This window comes from Schistocerca cancellata, chromosome 5, assembly GCF_023864275.1.
Source record: "Schistocerca cancellata isolate TAMUIC-IGC-003103 chromosome 5, iqSchCanc2.1, whole genome shotgun sequence".
NCBI lineage: Eukaryota > Metazoa > Arthropoda > Insecta > Orthoptera > Acrididae > Schistocerca > Schistocerca cancellata.
The window spans coordinates 263,350,710-263,363,094 of NC_064630.1; the positions used below are offsets into that span (position 1 = coordinate 263,350,710).

The 12,385-nt window shown below is 47.3% G+C and overlaps 1 protein-coding gene across 3 annotated transcripts in view; it reads right to left on the minus strand.

The window, feature by feature from the left end:
• The window catches only part of LOC126188181 (tubulin epsilon chain-like), a 154,174-nt gene that overhangs the window by 112,741 nt on the left and 29,048 nt on the right, over positions 1–12,385 (minus strand). For all 3 annotated transcript variants that reach the window (XM_049929703.1, XM_049929705.1, XM_049929704.1), the window contains exons 2-3: positions 3,277–3,500; positions 3,027–3,142 (exon numbers count right to left, since the gene is read on the minus strand). In XM_049929703.1, the coding sequence (XP_049785660.1) occupies positions 3,027–3,142; positions 3,277–3,500 (340 nt within the window). The remainder of the gene's footprint in view (positions 1–3,026; positions 3,143–3,276; positions 3,501–12,385) is intronic.

The window sequence follows — 12,385 nt, forward strand, 5'->3', positions numbered from 1 at the left end:
CAGCCTCCAGTACCCCGACCTTCCATCTGCCCGCCGTCCAGTTGCTCACTGCGAAGAAATTCCTGTACCAGCGTTCACAGAGCTTCCTAACATCGACGACGAGGCCACCACTGCAGACGAGGGAGGATATATAGCAGACGAGGAGTATGAAGCACAAGATGGTCGGCAGCTCTTTTCACAATGTGAGCTTAATGATCTTGTTCGGGATCTCAGCTTGTCGAAGACTTCATCCGAGCTGTTGGCCTCCAGACTCAAAGAGAAAAATCTACTTGGCGAGGACGCGCGTATCACTTTCTTTCGTAGAAGGCATGAGGACTACATGGGCTACTTCTGCCAGGAGGAAGACCTAGTGTACTGCCGAGATGTCGCCGGTCTTCTTGTTAAACTCGGGGCTCCTACATACGATCTGAGAGATTGGCGACTCTTTATTGACAGCTGCAAGCGCTCTTTGAAGTGTGTGCTCCTCCACAACGGGAACGAGTTCGCCTCAATCCCTCTTGCTCACTCCACAACTCTCGTAGAGAAATATGAAGCAGTGAAGTACGTGCTCGACAAAATCCAATATGAGCAGCACCAATGGATGATCTGCGTCGACTTCAAGATGGTGAACTTTCTACTTGGTCAGCAGTCCGGGTTCACGAAATACCCATGCTTTATATGTATGTGGGACAGTCGAGACAGAGCCCAGCACTATGTAAAGAAAGTGTGGCCGCCACGAGAGCAGTTAGTACCTGGTGCGAGAAACATCATAAACGAACCTCTTGTTGACCGGGAGAAGATATTGATCCCACCGCTACACATGAAGCTTGGGTTAATGAAACAGTTCACGCGTGCTCTGGACAAGGATGGGAGGTGCTTCCACTACCTGTGCCGAGCCTTTCTGTGACTGACCATTGAGAAGCTGAAGGCCGGCATTTTCGATGGGCCACAGATACGGCAGCTCATAAAGGACACAGAGTTCAAAAACTCCATGAACACGTTAGAGTGCGCCGCGTGGAAATCGTTTGTGCAGGTGGTGAACAACTTCCTGGGGAACACAAAGGCAGCAAACCACGCCAGACTCATCAGCAGCATGATAGAGGCCTTTCAAAAGCTCGGGTGTTTAATGAGTATAAAGATGCACTTCCTGTACTCACATATGGAGAAGTTTCCTGAAAACCTTGGGGCGATGAGCGACGATCAGGGAGAAAGGTTCCATCAGGACATGCGCCAAATGGAGGATAGGTACCAGGGGAGGAGGGACGCAGTCATGATGGCGGACTACTGCTGGATGCTGAAGAGAAACAACCCAGCAGCTGCTCACAAACGGGAATCGAAGAAACGCCGATTCATGCCGTGAACTCTGAACTTTTGTGTCATGTAACGCTCATTGTTATACTAATATTATGATAAATATGCTTATTTAATTTGATGGAGTAAATAAAAACTTAATGAATTTGCATACGTTGACTTTTATTTCTTGAGGAAAACGGAAAAAATCTTTCGGGGTTTCTCAGCAGATGATACAAAGAAATTTGTTTTTTTACGAAAAATCGATTTTTAAAAATTTCTGTAGCAAAAAATCCTGACCTGATAGAACAAAACCAAGGTCATTTTCGGACTCAGGGCATCAAAATTAGTCTAATTCAGCGGGAAAACCCTAGACTTTTTTAAAAAAATCTTTTTTTGTTGCCCAGTGTTATCAAAGAAAGCAGCAGTGTAAGTAACAACAAATAGCAGTATATTGCCATTGTTTCGCTAATGGGGCAATCCCCCCCCCCCTCTCTCTCTCTCTCTCTCTCTCTCTCTCTCTCTCTCTCTCTCTCCAAGCGGCGGTAGTGCCCACAAAAGCAAACCATGCCGCTAGCGGTGTAAACACTCATTATCTGAATGCGATAAACAATGCATGACACAATGCATTTTCAGCTTAGAGTGACGTCAACACCTTTATCAAAGAGAACGGCACTTATCGGATCAAATCAAAATAAGCAATCGATTCAAACCAGACGAAGCACATGAAAAAGTAAGGGTATCCGCATAAACACGGACGGAGCGCCTGATGCATAGCAATGGCTACCTGGTAAATCGTAACAACTCGAACCAAACTACTGTAGCTGTGTCTTCATGCATTCGACCTAAATTGTGTCTCACGTTACAATGGACCAACTTTGTTTCTCTCCCCTTGAATTTCGAGTCTCAAATTTCAGATGCGGCTTAGATTTGGGAAACATTTTTTTTCTTGATTTCGAGTCTCATTTTTCAGGTGCGGCTTAGATTCGAGTAAATACGGTACCCATCCTTCAAGGATGTCATAAAAAGCAAGACCATTTTATTCATCTAAGAACCTGACATTGGAGGCTATGATTTCAATCTCCGTAAAATGTTAAATACAATTATTCATTGTCTAAGGCACAGTTGACATTGTTACCCTAAACACAGAATAAGTGCCTGCAGTGAGCAGACTGAGGAAATAAGGAACCAACTACTGCTTTCATTGAATGCTGGCCAAGTAAGGTGGCAGTACGTCAGTAGTAGCACTGGGAATCAATGGGAATGGAAATGAAATGCACAAATGCCTGTGTTGTTCCCAATACAACAGTAGTCTATATCACCTGCATACTTGGGTCACTGCTGAAGTATTGTGTCAGACATTTGCACTGACCAGCCACATGATTAGAAACTTAATGTTTACTCATTTGTTTTCCATTATATGTCACACAGCTGTTGCTGTCTCTCTCCCCTCCCTCCCACATGACTTCTATGCACGTATCTCCTGAGATTCATTTTGCTTTGTTTCCTACTTGTAAAGAGATTGACTGTGAATTGTATTGTAGACATGTGGATTAAAACAGAATTGAAATTTTGTAGTTGACCTCTAGTCACTGGTAAAGAGAGAGAGAGAGAGAGAGAGAGAGAGAGAGAGAGAGAGAGAGAGAGAGAGTGAGTGTGTGTGTGTGTGTGTGTGTGTGTGTGTGCACATGCATATGGGCATGCGTGCATGCAAGTGAAAGAAATACAGTGCTTGCTATTAGGACAAAATCTCTTACCAATTATTTCCCGAGCCAGGATAATTTGTCAGTAAGCAGGCTTTATCAAATATGTTGCGCAATGGCCCATTTCTGTAATTAGCTACAACACTGTCTTCCATGTCAATGCATAAAGCCTGGAAATAAATATTTTTCATCAAAACGGCACTTGAAATTTGGCTGTAATACACTTTGTTTCCAGCTTACCGAAATATGTTAGCTGGAAAATGGTCACTAACACAGATGCCATGTGCAAATACTTGGAACTTACCCTTGCTTTTACCTTTCCTCTCTCCAAATCAGCCACAGTTTTGTACGTGGATTCTGTTGAAGATTTGGGTATGGAGAAGAAACTGTGGAGTGCTTTTGATAGTTCCATTTGCTTAGATTTCTGTAGCTTCTGTGTGGAAATTTTCTGATTCTTCCAATGGATACCATGTTCCTGAAGAACAAGTGGCCAGAATTCGTTTCCTATCTGATTACCACATTGGCCAACTGAAAAAAGATATAAGGGATCATGCAACACATTGATTATAAATTGTATTTACATTTGCAAAGTTGACAAAATAGCATTTACGTTATTTCTAAATGTTTCTTTAAATATGAGAGTGACTGACCGTTCATACTTCAGTTACAATCTTGTTTGTCTTAGCTGTATCACTTTATGTACAGTTCCTCAACCTATGACATATTTATGTACATTTGCCAACTTTTAAGCACTGGGTAAATAGACATTTTCTGATCACTCCAAAGGAGGGGAAAACTTAGCCATCCAATTTCTGATATGTGATGGTGCTAGTGGAACCAGATTCCACTGAAAACTATGTGTACAACATAGGGGCAGTGTTTCATCTTGGTGGTGAATAGTTCATCAATGGGCTCAAATTTTGTCATAAAAGCACTAAAAATGGAGGAAATAGATAGATCTAGTTTCAAGCACTATTCTTACCAACTAAAGACTATAACACATATTTACATGTGCTACCTGAAGATGAAGTGAGGAAGTGGATTGGTTGATTGGTTGGGTGGAGAAGGGACAAAACTACGCGGTCGTCAGTGAAAGTGACTAATGACAGGGACGTGAAGGAAGAAGCACAGGAGATAAGAGAAATGCTCAAGACATAACAGACCCCATAAGGAAAGGAGTGGAAAAGCAGAGGGCCGGGGTGAACCACCAAGCCCAGTTGAAACCAATCCAGTCGGGGCGAAGGAGGCAGCAAGAGGGCCTGCCATCCCCTCCACTCACCGATAAGGTGGAAGGTCCGTACATTAAATAAAGCGATAAAAACCCCCATCACGAATAAAACGTAAAATGAAATCTGCCGCTGAGGTAGTGTCAGCCAACACCAGGGGTAGCGAGTCTGGAAAGCCAAAAGTCCGTTGCAGGGCGACAAGTTGGGGCAGTCCAATGAGATGTGAGCTACAGTCAACATCGATCCAAAACAACAGAGGGGGGGGGGAGGTCCTCACGACAGAGGAGATAACCATGAGTCAACCAAGTATGGCCGATGCGGAGGCGGCATAGGACAACAGAGGCCTTACGAGAGGCCTTTAAGGAGGACCACCATGCAGTTGTGGAATCCTTAATCACCCTGAGGTTGTTCAGCAAAGAAAAAGTGTGCCATTCTGCATCCCAAATGCCCAAAACCTGATGACGTAATGCCAAGTGAAGGACTATTTCTGGAATGCCAATAGCAAGAGACAGCCTGGTAGTAGCTAATTGAGCCATTCGGTCGGCAAGTTCATTGCCTGGAATCCCAACATGACCCAGGGTCCAAATGAAAACCACGGAGCATCCACGTTGAGCAAGGAGAGAAAGGGAGTCCTGGATAGCGATGACCAAGGGTGGCGAGGGAAGCACTGGCCAATAGCGTGCAAGCTGCTCAATGAGTCACTACAGATATTGAAGGATGGTCCTGAGCATGAGCGGATATGGTCCAGGCGCGCGAGATGGCTACCAATTCTGCAATAAAAACACTACAGCCATCTGGCAAGAAACAAAGTTCCGTGCATCACACAGAGGTGTAAGCAAAACAAGTGCGGCCAGCAACCATGGAGCCATCAGTATAGATCACTTCTCAACCCTCAAAGGAATGGAGGAGACAGTAGAACTGGTGGTGGAGAGCCATCGGAGGGACAGAATCCTTTGAAGCGATTGAAAGATCAAGACAGAGATGTGGCTGAGAGACGCACCATGGAGGGGTACATGCGTGAGCAGCAAAAAGAGGCGGTGAAGGGGACTTCTGGAGCTCAGAAAAGAGCGACTGAATGCGGACAGCCATGGTAAGCCCAAATCGTGGTCGCCGCTGCAGCAGGTTGATCTCCGTGTCTGGATAAAGACCATACTTAGTATGCTTTGGGGTGCAGCAAATGCGGAGCGCATAAGATATCAGCTGTTGTTGGTGCAAAACTCGCAGTGGTGGAATACCCGCCTCTGCAAGAAGGCTAGTCACAGGGCTAGCCAAGAAGGCACCAGCTGCAAGTCGGACCCTGCAGTGGTGGATGGGGTCTAGTATCTGCAATGTCGAAGGCGACGCAGAACCATAGGCACGACTTCCATAGTCTAAACGAGATTGGACCAGCGCTTGATACAATTGCAGGAGAACAGAGCGGTCTGCACCCCAGGTGGTATTGCACAGACATCTAAGAACACTGAGATGGGACCAGCACGTCCTCTTCAGCTGGTGAAGAGGAGAGAGCCATGTCAACCGGGCATCAAAGACCAAACCCAAGAAGCGATGGGTGTCCACCACCTCGAAGGGCTGGCCATCGAGGAACAGGTCTACATCTACATTTCTACATCTACATTTATACTCCGCAAGCCACCCAACGGTGTGTGGCGGAGGGCACTTTACGTGCCACTGTCATTATCTCCCTTTCCTGTTCCAGTCGCGTATGGTTCGCGGGAAGAACGACTGTCTGAAAGCCTCTGTGCGCGCTCTAATCTCTCTAATTTTACATTCGTGATCTCCTCGGGAGGTATAAGTAGGGGGAAGCAATATATTCGATACCTCATCCAGAAACGCACCCTCTCGAAACCTGGCGAGCAAGCTACACCGCGATGCAGACCGCCTCTCTTGCAGAGTCTGCCACTTGAGTTTGCTAAACATGTCCGTAACGCTATCACGGTTACCAAATAACCCTGTGACGAAACGCGCCGCTCTTCTTTGGATCTTCTCTATCTCCTCCGTCAACCCGATCTGGTATGGATCCCACACTGATGAGCAATACTCAACTATAGGTCGAACGAGTGTTTTGTAAGCCACCTCCTTTGTTGATGGACTACATTTTCTAAGGACTCTCCCAATGAATCTCAACCTGGTACCCGCCTTACCAACAATTAATTTTATATGATCATTCCACTTCAAATCGTTCCGCACGCATACTCCCAGATATTTTACAGAAGTAACTGCTACCAGTGTTTGTTCCGCTATCATATAATCATACAATAAAGGATCCTTCTTTCTATGTATTCGCAATACATTACATTTGTCTATGTTAAGGGTCAGTTGCCACTCCCTGCACCAAGTGCCTATCCGCTGCAGATCTTCCTGCATTTCGCTACAATTTTCTAATGCTGCAACTTCTCTGTATACTACAGCATCATCCGCGAAAAGCCGCATGGAAATTCCGACACTATCTACTAGGTCATTTATATATATTGTGAAAAGCAATGGTCCCATAACACTCCCCTGTGGCACGCCAGAGGTTACTTTAACGTCTGTAGATGTCTCTCCATTGAGAACAACATGCTGTGTTCTGTTTGCTAAAAACTCTTCAATCCAGCCACACAGCTGGTCTGATATTCCGTAGGCTCTTACTTTGTTTATCAGGCGACAGTGCGGAACTGTATCGAACGCCTTCCGGAAGTCAAGGAAAATGGCATCTACCTGGGAGCCTGTATCTAATATTTTCTGGGTCTCATGAACAAATAAAGCGAGTTGGGTTTCACACGATCGCTGTTTCCGGAATCCATGTTGATTCCTACATAGTAGATTCTGAGTTTCCAAAAACGACATGATACTCGAGCAAAAGACATGTTCTAAAATTCTACAACAGATCGACGTCAGAGAGATAGGTCTATAGTTTTGCGCATCTGCTCGACGACCCTTCTTGAAGACTGGGACTACCTGTGCTCTTTTCCAATCATTTGGAACCTTCCGTTCCTCTAGAGACTTGCGGTACACGGCTGTTAGAAGGGGGGCAAGTTCTTTCCAGATGGGGATGGACTGTACGGCGACGGCAGAAATGCATGACACACGACTTGGCCGCCGAAAATTGAAAGCAATGGGAGAGAGCCCATGAGAGCGCCCGGCAGATTGCCCCCTGTAGACGGCGTTCTGCGGTGCCCATTACAGAGGAAGCGACATAGATACAAAAATCGTCAGCATACAAAGAGGGGGACACTGTCGGCCCAACAGCTGTCACCAGAGCATTAATGGCTATGAGAAAGAGAGGGACGCTCAGCACGGAACCCTGTGGAACCCTATTTCCTCGCTGATGGGGAGTGCTGTAGGAGGAGCCAACTTGGATCCGGAAAGAGTGACAAGAAAGCAAGTTACGCATAAAAATGGGCAGAGTGCCACATAGGCCCCAGTCATGAAGGGTGGTGAGGATGTGGTGGCACCAGGTGGTGCCATAGGCCTTATGCGGATCAAAGAAGACCACAAGGAGGTGTTGCCGATGGGCAAAAGCTGACCAGATGGCAGACCTCCAGGTGGACCAAGTTATCCAACATAGAGCGGCCACATAGAGCGAAAACCACTTTGAGTCAATGACAAAAGGTCGCGGGATTCAAGGATCCAAAACAGCCGCCGACTCACCATGCATTCAAGGAGCTTGCGGAGGGTGTTGGTAAGGTTAGTTGGATGGTAGCTATCCAACTGAAGAGGTGGCTTCCCTGGCTTCAACACCGGAACAATGCTTTCCTGTCACTGGGTAGGAATGAATCCCTCACTCCACAGACGGTTGAAGGGGATCAGTATAGAATGGAGGCCAGCCACCGATAAGTGTTGGAGCATTTGGTTATGTATCTGATCCGGTCCAGGGGCCATGTCGGGACAAATGGCGAGGGTACTGGCGAATTCCGACTTGCTGAATGGGACATTATAGGGCTCCGAGCAGCGAGAAACAAAAGATAAAGTCAGTCATTCTGAGCACTTTTTCAGGAGAAGGAACATGGGTGGATGCTGAGCCAATGCCGAAGCTTGAGCAAAGTGTTGAGAGAAATTTTCTGCTACAAAGTCCAGATTGGTAAGAACAACACAACGCACAGAAATTCCTGCAACCCCGGTAGGAAGAGGGTGGCCAAAAATTCGCCTGAGTTTTGCCCAGACTTCTGAAGAGGGGGTGTGTGGTCCTATGGAAGCTACATATCGTTCCCAGCAAATCCATTCTGAAATCTGATTAGGTAGCTGTCCCAGGCGTGGAGTCGTTTAAAGGCCAGAAGAAGAGCAGTAGAAGGGTGCCGCTTGAAGTGTTGAAGAGCACGGCGACAGTCTGTTATGGCTCCAGCAATTTCCGGAGTCCACCAATGGACCATCTTCCAACGGGGGGAACCTGAGGAAGAAGGGATTGCTGAAACAGCTGCTGAAAGGATGGTGGCAGTCAAAAAGTCTGTGTAGATTCATCAACATTGTCGTGTAGCAGTACAAGGGGGATGGGAACAGAGGAGAAGGCACCCCAATCAGTCTTAGATATATGGCCCACCTGGGAGGGTGACGGAGCAAGAGACGCTGAAGGAAGGTCAAAAGAATCAGGTAATGGTCGCTGTCACATAAGTCATGGTGGACACCCCACTGAATGGAGAGAAGAAAGCCGGGACTGCAGATGGAGAGGTCAATGGTAGAGAAAGTGCCGTGTGCCACACTAAAGTGTGTGGGAGCGCCTGTGTTTAGTAAACAGAGGTCAAGCCCTGCCAGAATAGCTTCAACTGTCCTGCCCAGGGCAGTAGTTGTATGACTACCCAAAGAGGGTTGTGGGGATTTAAGTCCCCTAGTGGCAGGAAGGGAGAAGGGAGTTGTTGAAGAAGTGTGGTTAGAGCAAAGGATGTGGGCGGGCCTGTCAGGTTGGAGGTAGTGATTACAGATTGTGATTGGAGTGGCCAGATGGACCCCAACAGCAATGGCTTCCAGAGTGGTATGGAGGGGAACCCATTTACTAAGAATGTCCTTGCAGACCAAGCTGCAAACACCACCAGAATACCGCAAGGTGCCAATTTGGTTCCGACAGAAAGTGTGGAACCCATGAAGGGCAGATGAGTAAGAATTGACAAAATGGGTCTCCTGTGGCGCAATACAAGCAGCGGAGTAGAAGGAAAGAAGGGGCTGCATCTCTGGAAGGTAACGCAAATATCCATTACAATTCCACTGGAGGATTCTCAAGCCAGAGTCGAAATGAGAAGCAAATGCATCTGAGTTGGTCACGCTGCCGATTCGCCATCTGTTACCAATAAGGATATGGTAATATCCATATAGGTGGGGTCAGACTATGTTGATTCAATGGCTGGAGGAGGGGAATGCTGCAGCTCACGGGGTACCAGAGGGGCCTTGCCCTTGTTCTTGCATTTCTGCTTCTTCTCTTGGGAAGAAAGAGAAGGGCAGGCTTCAGCAAGGGCCGGCACGCAATTACACCGGGCAATCTTGGCAGCCACTGTCAGCGGATCACGCTGCCAATGTGGAGCAGCATATCGCCTTTCAGGGGGGTGTCAGGAAGAGGAGTCCCGGCAGGGAGCTCCAGTACTGGGGGCCGCCGAAGAAGGGGAGCACTTCTCTGGTGGGGGAGCAGCACCCGAAGGGGTGAGTATGGGTACTGATGGGGAGGGGGAGGGAGAGTGGGTGAGTGAGGAGGAGGCTGAAGGCATGGGGCGAATGGGGTGGGGCTACGAAGAGGAGGGGGTAGGAGGGGGAATGGACGTAACTGAAGCAAAAGTAGAAGTCATAGACACAGGATGGAGCCGGTCATACTTTTGATGCGCCTCAGTGTAAGTGAGCCGATCTAAGGTTTAGTACTCTTGAATCCTTTCTATCACAAACACCGGGCATGCAGACGAACATGGAGAATGCTGTCCACAACAATTTATACACACTGGCGGGGGAGCACAGGCACTCCCCTCATGGAGGGGACACTCACAGTCACTGCAGAGGGATCAGTGGTGCAGTGGGAAAACATGTGTCCAAACCGTAAGCATTTAAAGCATCTCATCAGTGGTGGAATAGAAGGTTCTACATCACACCAATACACCATTACCTTGACGTTCTCTGGGAGGACATTCCTCTCAAGGGCCAGGATAAAGGCGCCCGTAGCAGTGCAATTGTTTGGAGGGCCTCGCTGCACATGGCGAATAAAACTAACCCCTCTTCGCTCGAGGTTATCACGGAGCTCCTCATCAGTTTGGAGAAGAAGATCCCGGTGGAAAATAATGCCCTGTACCATGTTCAAAGATTGGTAGGACGTGACAGAGACTGGGACTTCACCGAGATGGTCACAAGCATGCAGGGAGTCAGATTGGGCAGCAGAAGATGTCTTTATGAGCAAAGCATCGGACTGCATTTTACTTATCAATTCAACTTTGCCATACTTATCTTCAATCGTCTCCATGAAAAACAAAGGCTTGGTGGTGGCAAAACTTCAACCATCCATCCTAGTACAAACCAGGTACCGAGGGAAAGGTTTCAACCCAAGCCGGCAAGCCTGACCCTCCTCCTAGTGAGTGGCCAGGGAGGGGAAGGCCGAAGGATCAGAAGGAGTGTCACGTCTGCTACCACTCTTAGAGATGGCCACAGAATGACCAAGATGGTGAAGCTTTTGTCGCTTCATGCGCAAGGTGTCCGCCCTAGTACCACCCACTCCGCTCAGGGGCTCAAAGTGATGAGCATCGACTCTTGGGCATACACGAGGCGTTAACAGCTCAGGTACTAGCAGTGTGATCCCTGTGGTTTCAGGGGGCTCAGCCAAGTGGGTACTTAATAGCCCCACCACACAGACTGGCTACCGTGCTGGTGACCCAGCAGGAGGGGGCCAGGGTGCAAAGAAAAAGGGGAGGGGAGGGGGAGAGGAACCTGCACCATGGATGCTAGGTAGGGATTTCATTCCCAAATGGCTCACACTGAACGGAGAATTTTGGAAATGGAGGTCAAACCCCAAAGGGACCAAAAACAATGAAAAGGAGATGGAAACAGTAAACTAGACAATAGCACAGACCAAAACAAAGGCAGGACGATAGCCAGGTCGACATAAAGAAGTCCACTAAGAGGGAAAACGGGGCAGGGACAAAGGAGCAAGGATAGGGAGGGAGAGGAACAGGGATGGTAATGCAGCCTGGAAGGGAAAGAAGACTGCAATAGCTCGGGGCCTCATGTGCGCCACACACATACCCACAAAAGGACTATGGGGCCCCGGGGGAGAGGGGGAGGGGGTGAGGAATTGGACCCAACCACATTGTATGCAGCAACCAAATGGGTACTGAATGCATACTGCATACACAGAATGCATACCGCATACCCAGAAGTGAGACATTTTAATTATGCTGGCACAGCAAACAACCTAGTGTAATAGGAAAAGTTTGCAAGGACCCACGGTCCAACTTGATGAACCCATGCTCACTGCAATTTTAACTGAGAGGTCATTGGGACCAACTGCTGCAGTGCCCCATGTTCAATAACGTGGGGTAAACAGTTTTCCCTAAAACACTTTAGCCCGCATCAGCATAGCACTCTGTCATTATATCTGCAACAGATCACTGCTTAACCTGCTTTACACAGCAGACAAGCATCTGACCTGCACATTCTGAGTCATGGACATCCAATAACTTGTTGCCAACTCATGGTTTCGCTGTTGATCAACCATTTTTCATAGATGTTCACAACAGTAGCAGGCAAACAATTAACCAGCTCTGCCGTTTCCGAGATACTCATTCCCAGGCACTGTGCCATAACAACTTGCCCTTTGTCAAAGTTGCTGATGTCATTGGATTTCCCCATTTGCAACCCGTACTTTCACTAGAATGATTTTCCATTTTTCTCTGTTGTGTTATATGCTTTACTCACCGTACAACATGTCCACAACACCAACTGGCTGCATTCAGTCTCGTAGTGGGTAACAATAGTGATATTTTTGCTCATTAGTGTATATAAACTAACCTAGAGGTAATTACCGTAATTTGTTGCTAGTACACTTTATAAAAGCATCCCGTGCACTTCATGTGTTCCACATCCTTGAAGAGTCTCCATCACGTTTAGAGTTACAGAACACAGTGTGTGTGAATGAACTGTGTGTATATTAAAAAGAACTATAGCCAAAATGTTTCCCTGAGATGGGGAATTTTTGTATACTCTTCAAATGTCTGTATTAACCTTGAGAGCAAATGAAAAATATTTAGT